At 33.9% G+C, this 7,696-nt stretch overlaps 1 protein-coding gene across 1 annotated transcript; it reads left to right on the top strand.

Moving 5' to 3' along the window:
• Nucleotides 1–972: 972 nt before the first annotated feature.
• On the top strand, nucleotides 973–3,948 carry LOC136200797 (GDSL esterase/lipase At1g29670-like). The gene is made up of 4 exons (XM_065991252.1): nucleotides 973–1,439; nucleotides 1,853–2,086; nucleotides 2,171–2,423; nucleotides 3,233–3,948. Exons 1-4 carry the CDS (start codon nucleotides 1,026–1,028, stop codon nucleotides 3,454–3,456), a joined length of 1,125 nt encoding a protein of 374 aa, XP_065847324.1. The 5' UTR covers nucleotides 973–1,025; the 3' UTR covers nucleotides 3,457–3,948.
• The last annotated feature ends 3,748 nt before the right edge of the window (nucleotides 3,949–7,696 follow it).

Here is a 7,696-nt window from a genome sequence, read left to right as displayed (position 1 = left end):
AATTATATTGTTTGCCTATATTTATTTACTTTTTCAATTTTACATGACATAAATGCTTGTTATTTTAGTACATAAATAATTCTACTTAGTATATAGTCGCTACTACTGCACTACCAATTTAGCTTTTATGTAGAAAATATTGCAATTTTAAATAACCTTTACGAGTTGGTGCAATTTCAAACCTAGTTGATTAAAAATGAGTTCTTTTCATTGACATGAAATGTGCAACTTCAACCATATTGAGTGACCAGAACAGTGGAGGTTGGAGCGAAGATAGAGCAAGAAATTACATATAAAAAACCTCATTTCTGTCAATTAAGCTCGAAACTATACCAATTGATAAACGTTAGGTTTAAAATTGCACTATTTTATGCATAAACGCTGATTGCTCTCTCCCAATAACCATATGACTAAAGTTATTTTTGACTAATTGAGATAAAAAAAGTAACTGAAATAGTGACACCATAATTATATACCAAAGAATTTGCTTTTAATAATCAGACCAGTTCTCACAATTTAAGGATTCTAAACCAAATAAAAGATAAAAAAAATCTTCTAATGTAAAAAAATTGTATGTAAAAGTTAAAAATATATTCTAGAAATAAATGATAAATAAATTTAGGTCTGAAATTTTATATAAATTTAAATCATTGAATGATATTAATACATTTGAGCTTTGGGAGATCGTATTTCTGGCATATACCTAGGACCGATCCTATTAATAGTAATATGACAATCAAGTGGCAGTAACGTGTATGCCACATGATAGAAAAAAGAAGAAGTTGAATTAATTAAATTAAATATATACTTTTTAATCATTTTTAACAGTTGTTACATAAAATCGTCAAAATAACTTTATTGAAACAAATGAAATGTCTATAATTTCATTAAAATCTAAGTTTAATAACTCTTTTTTAAAACTGATACCAAAATTCAAATCATATGTACAGTTAACACAAAATATAAGCCGCCACAGAGTTCGGTATATATACAGATAATCTCTGAAGGAGTTCAACATCACCAAAATGGAAAACAAAAAGAGCTCAACTTCATCAACTCAACATCTCTCCATATGCCTCTCTCTAATCCTTGCCTTCATTTCTCCTTTGAATTGTTACTCAAAGGAACATAATAACGAAGGCAAAATAAAAGGAATGTTCGTGTTTGGTAGCTCTCTAGTTGACATTGGAAACAACAACTTCCTCCAAAACTCCATAGCTAAAGCCAATTATTTACCATATGGAATAGACTTTCCGTCCGGGCCTTCCGGAAGATTCACAAATGGAAAAAATATAATCGACATACTTGGAGATCATCTTAGCCTTCCTTCTATTCCTCCTTTTTACAGTCCTTCAACCAAGGGAATCAACAATATTATCAATGGTGTCAACTATGCTTCTGCTGCTTCTGGAATACTAGATGATACTGGCACACTAGCGGTAAGATCTACGAATAGCTTTTTATCATTATAAGTTTTCATGATTTCAACTCTCAACCACTTAGTTTAAGTGTTTGATCCAAAAACTTAAACTGTTGGATACCGAATTGATACTATAAAATACTGTCCGAGATTAATATAAGATATATGATTGAGTCTTAACTATCAGTTCCAGCTTTTAGTTTAAACAGTTCCATGAAAGAAACTGAACTTAAATTTCAATGCAGCATAGCAAATAACTCTTGCGCTTAAAAACACTTGTACCATATGTCCATTCTACCATGTGTTATAAATTTCAACAATAAATAGTACTATCACAGTTTTGGACTCTCAACCTCTATACTTAAAAGATTCTCGTTCCATGTTAAGTAACCAATTGACCAACATAATCAAGCTATGTATGTTATATTGCAGGGTGAGGTGATAAGTTTGAATAAGCAAATGAAGAATTTTGAGGAGATTACATTTCCAGAATTAGAAGTTAAAAATGGTAAAAAAGGAGAGGAATTGCTAGGAAATTACTTGTTTGTAATAGGAACAGGAGGGAATGATTACTCATTCAACTATTTCCTTAATCCATCTAATGAAAATGTTAGCCTTGAAGAATTCACTGCTAATCTCACATTTTCATTATCTACACAACTTGAGGTACATTAAATTGATTTTATTTTATTATCTGGTAAAAATTGAGGTGAAATTTTATGATAATAAATGGTGGTGGTGGTGGTGCAGAAGTTGTACAGTTTAGGGGGTAGGAAATTTGTGTTGATGTCAGTAAATCCAATAGGGTGCTATCCAATGGTGAAAGCAAGCAGAGGGAGTAATAAAAGGTGCATTCAAGCATTGAACAGAGCTGCTCATCTATTCAATTCACATTTGAAATCTTTGGTGGATTTTGTCAACCCGGAAATGCCTCTTTCTCATTTTGTCTTTGTCAACTCTTATAAGATTATCAGAGATCTCATCAGAAATCCATTTTCTAAAGGTATATTATTTTTTTTTTATTTACAATAATTACAGTAAAAAGTTGTTAGATTTATACTAGGGTAGGTTAAAAATTTAGTCTTTAAGAGCGGATTTAGTCTCTAAATATAAAACAGTGTAATAGTGTGTTATGTTTACTAGATGGAGCAATTTTATGTCTCGTTAACGAATAAATGAATTTTTTTTATTAAGAGAAAAGGTGCAATGTTAAACATGTTTAGATGGCTTGAATGTTGAAGGTTGTAGGATGGTCGGAATATTATTGAATCTTGACTATGAATTTAACCTAGTTCAAACAGTTTAATGATTTGGTATTGATGGTTCAAATCAAACAACCTCATCAATTGGTGGAATTAAAAACACACGATGAGATGAAGTTGTGTTGTATATGCAGTAAATGTAGAGAGTATTGAAAAATGTGCCAGATTATTGAACTTGAGAGAGGTTCATATTTTGATATCTCTGACTTCCTTAAGTCTAAATTTATTGGTAGAAATGGTTATAATTCCTAAAAACTATAATTTATATTATATTGACAATTTTCTTTTTTTTGCTTACAACTTGTTTTAGTATGACATCTGGTCAATTGGTTCTAGAGTAATCAATACTACTCTTAAAGTTGCTCCTCTCTCTATTCAGCTCAAGTAACTAGAATTCATTTCATTTTAAATAAACTTGAATGGGTTGCTCTTTCTCTCAATTAATTACTACTATTATTATTATTAATTTTATACACTAACCAACCTGGTTGGCAAAAGAACAGAATGTTTGTTGAAAGTAATAATTAATGTTGTGTGTTTGTGTGGATAGGATTGAAAGATGCAAGCAATCCATGTTGTGAAATAGCAGCAGGTGGGAATGGAAGTTTATGCAAAAAAGAAGGGAAAGTGTGTCAAGACAGGAAAGCATATGTCTTTTTTGATGGTTTACATCCAACTGAAGCAGTAAATATTATTATAGCTACTAAGGCTTTTAATTCGACTCTCCAAGCTGATGCTTATCCCATTAATATTCAACATCTAGCCATGCTTTAGCTATATTTTGTAATTAACCATTTTCATATTTGTATCAAGTTTTGTATTTGTATTTCTATTTGGTTTGAACACTATAAGAAATGCAAATGTTAGGAAGAATATTTTATGTACCCAAAACTCTTAACACTCACAAAAAATCATATATGGCTGGATTTGGGAGGCGGACTCTCTTGAATAGCGTTGTAAATGAGTCAAGCTGAGCTGCTTGGTGGTTGGCTTGATAAACTAGCGGCTCTTGATTCGTAAATGTGGTGAGTTTGAGCATATAAAGCTTGGCTCGGAAGTTTACAAGTAGGTTCGGTAGGCTTGTGAACAAGCTAACGAACAAACTCCATAGAAGCTCATGAATAAAAAAGAGTTAAATATATGATGGCTTTAAGTATATTTGTTTTTCTATTCATAAAAAAGAATCCATCTAGCCGCCGAGCTAGGAATCTTCATTTGAGGGGGCTAATTTTGTCTCGAGGCTAGAGATGCATTTATGGAGTTGGAGGTAAATTATCTAAAGTCCTGCCTGTTAGTGTTGGGAAATACCGATCACAAGGACGGAAAAATCTGAGGTGATTTTAAAATATCTGTTGGAGATGTGCATCTCGGTCGGATCACAGACGGTTCTCAATCCACCAGTAAAAGGCCCTTAGGAGCAGCATACCGACCACAGTTATCCAACGTACCCTGTGTTTAAATTACCTTTAGTTATCCAAGTTGAGCTTATGTTACTAACCTTTTTTTTTTTATTTTGTTTATCCACTACATTGTTTTACTTTTAGCCCCTTTTCATTTTGAAAAGTTCCAAAACTAACCCTATTGTTCTTCTCTTTCTCTTTTTCATCTTCGTATATTTTTTCTTGATTTAACAACTTCAACATTTCATATCTTCTTAGTTTATTTCATTATCAGCACCCTTGTCCTAACATAAATTGTTCTTGAATTACCGTTCCTTGAGTAGTCTTTGAAAAATCTTTTGAAAGGAAAATTTCTTCAAGTCCTATTCATCATAATATATATATAGAGTTAGGAATTGCAAGAAAAAATGCAAGAACTTGGAATATATTCTGAAGCTTTGTGCCTTTATTGCTTAATTATCAAAGGAAAAGAAGTGCCTATAAATAGGATTACAGAGTAAACTAAAAGGCTAAAAACTCTCAACTAATGGAGAGATATTTGAGGAACTACAACTCAGAAAATCAAGGAACATATATTTAAAAAAATATGTTAAGAGACTAAGTCAGCTGCTAAAATGATTTAATCAGATTTGAATTAATTCTCAACACCTTCCCTTAATTCAAATCTACAAACTCCAAGTCGAGACCTGAAATAAACATGCTTGTCACGAGGAAGAGACTTAGTGAGGATGTCTGCAACTTGTTGCTCCGTGTTGCAATAAAATAAACCAATTTGCCCTTCAGCTACAAGATCTCTGATGAAGTGAACACGAATGCTTATATGCTTGGTTCTACTGTGGAAACCTGGATTTTTAGTCATGAAAATTGCTGCTTTATTATCACAGAAAATCTGAGTTGCTTCCCTTTGTTCATGACCAAGTTCTTCAAGAATTCTTCTCATCCATACAGCTTGACATGCTGCTGAAGTTGCAGCTACATATTCACTTTCTAAAGACGACAAAGCTGCTGTTAGTTGTTTTTTTGAGCTCCAAGAGATGGCACCTGAACCAAGATTAAATGTATAGCCTGTTGCACTCTTCCGATCATCCAAACACCCGGCCCAATTGCTGTCAGTAAAGCCAATCAATTTGAAATTCACAACATGACCATACCATAAGCCAAAATCAAGTGATCTAGCAATATAGCGCATGACTCTTTTCACTGCTCCAAGATGATGTTTTGATGGAAAATGCATGAACCTGGAAATTATTCCCACCAAATGAGCAATATCTGGTCGAGTGTGAGTTAGGTATATCAAACCTCCTACCAAGCTTCTGAAATATCTTGAATCAGCTGGTTCAGTCTCATCTCCAAGATGCAATTTCTCATTCAAATTCATTGGTGTAGCAGCAACTTTACAATTGAGCATGTTAAATCTATTGAGAAGATCAATAGCATATTTATTTTGATGAACAAAAATCCCATCAGCAGCTTGTATCACTTCCAAACCAAGAAAATAATGTAATTCACCCAAATCTGACATCTCAAATTTGTTCTTCATGCAAACTTTAAATTCTTCAATTAAGGAAGAGGAACCCATATAGATAATATCATTTACATAAAGGCAAACAATGAGAAAGTTTTTACCAGCTTTCTTCAAATAAAGTGTAGGCTCATTCTTGCTTCTTTCAAACTCATTCTCTTGGAAATAAGAATCAATCTTGTTGTACCATGCACGTGGGGCTTGCTTTAAGCCATAAAGAGCTTTCTTCAACTTATACACCTTTTCTTCTTCCCCTTGAACAACAAAGCCTTCCGGTTAGGCTACATAAACTTCTTCTTCCAACTCACCATTTAAAAAGGCAAACTTAACATCAAACTGATAAACAGTTAATCTGAGTTGAGCAGCCTAGGCTAGAAGAGTTCTTACCGTTTCAAAACGTGCAACAACAGAAAAAGTGTCTTCGTAGTCGATACATTGCTGTTGTGAGTATCCCTTGACCACGAGTCTCGCCTTATGTTTTTGAATTTCTCCATCAGAGTTGTACTTAGTTCTGAACACCCACTTGACTCCAATGGCCTGTTTCCCTTCCGGTAGCTTCACCAATTCCCAGGTTGCATTTTTCTTAATTACCTCCAATTCTTCTTTCATTGCTTTACACCACCGATAAGGCTTGTGGAGTTTCTTGGTGGAGTTTCTTCATCTGATGAGTTATTACTGCTTGATTGGGAGGATGTGGAATTTGTTGAGGCTGAATGAATAGAGCTTGTTGAGGTTGAATTGATGGAATTACTTGATGAGTTGCTGCTGTTAGAGGATATGGAGGTTGTTGAAGTTGAACTAGCAAGTCCAGATGTGTTCTGTGGAACTTCATTTTCAATTACAACAACCTTAACACCATTTGATTCTCCATTCCATACCCATCTTTCCTCTTCATATAAAATAACATTCCTGCTAATAATCACTTTGCCACTAATTAGGTTATATAGCCTATATGCTTTAGATTGATCACAGTAACCAACAAAAATGCATTTTGCTGATTTATCATCAAGTTTACTACGATTATGAGAATCAATTAAAGCATAGGCAATATAACCAAGTATATGTAAGTGGCTTACCGAAGGCCTTCTTCCTATCCAAGCTTCATATGGGATTTGATTTAGGACAACTTTTGTTGGAGATAAATTCAGTAGATAGACTGCTGTGGCTACTGCTTCTGCCCAAAAAACATTTGGAAGATTTTTTGTTGTCAACATGCTTCTTGCCATCTCTACCACCATGCGGTTCTTACGTTCGGCCACACCGTGTTACTGTGGTATATAAGGTGCTGTCAATTCCCTGTGAATGCCATTTTCTTCACAAAATGCAGAGAATTCTTTAGATAAAAACTCACCACCTCTATCAGTTCGAAGCGCCTTAATGAGTGTGCCACTTTGCTTCTCGACATAGGCCTTAAACTTCTTGAAATTGGAGAATGTTTTTGACTTGAGTTCTTGAAAGTACACCCAACTCATGCGGCTGTAATCATCAGTAAGAAGCAAAAAATACCGACTCCCGCTAAATGATGCAGTTTTCATTGGACCACATAAGTCCGCATACACTAATTCAAGAGTTTTAGACGCCCTCCAAGACTTGTCTACAGGAAAAAGGACGTTTGCTTTGCTTTCCATAGACACAACCCTCACATAATTCAAGTGAATCAATTTGAGGCAGCCCATTCACCATTTCTTTTTCTCTCAACAATTTCAGCCCCTTGACATTTAATGCCCATATCTCAAGTGCCAAAGTGTGGATTCATTTTTTTCTTTGACAGCAAGAGCATGACACTCTACACTAGAAATATCAAGAGGAAATATTTTGTTTCTAGTCATAGAAACATTAGGTACAACATAACCAGATTTTTTCTCTTTAATTACACATGAATTATCATCAAACAAAAGAGAAAACCTCTCCCCTTTAATTGCCCAACAATCAACAAATTATGTGACAAAGAAGGAAAGAAATAAACATCATATAGAAACTTGACATTACCGTGCCCATTGTTTATTGCCACAGTTCTTTTTCCTTCAATTTGCATCTACTATTGTCACCAATTCTCACCTTTAACTTGTACGAATCATCAAACTCCTTGAAT

Source organism: Euphorbia lathyris, chromosome 7 (genome assembly GCF_963576675.1).
Source record: "Euphorbia lathyris chromosome 7, ddEupLath1.1, whole genome shotgun sequence".
Classification (NCBI taxonomy): domain Eukaryota; kingdom Viridiplantae; phylum Streptophyta; class Magnoliopsida; order Malpighiales; family Euphorbiaceae; genus Euphorbia; species Euphorbia lathyris.
Note: the sequence above shows the minus strand (reverse complement) of the source record. Positions and strands in the feature narration are given on the sequence as shown.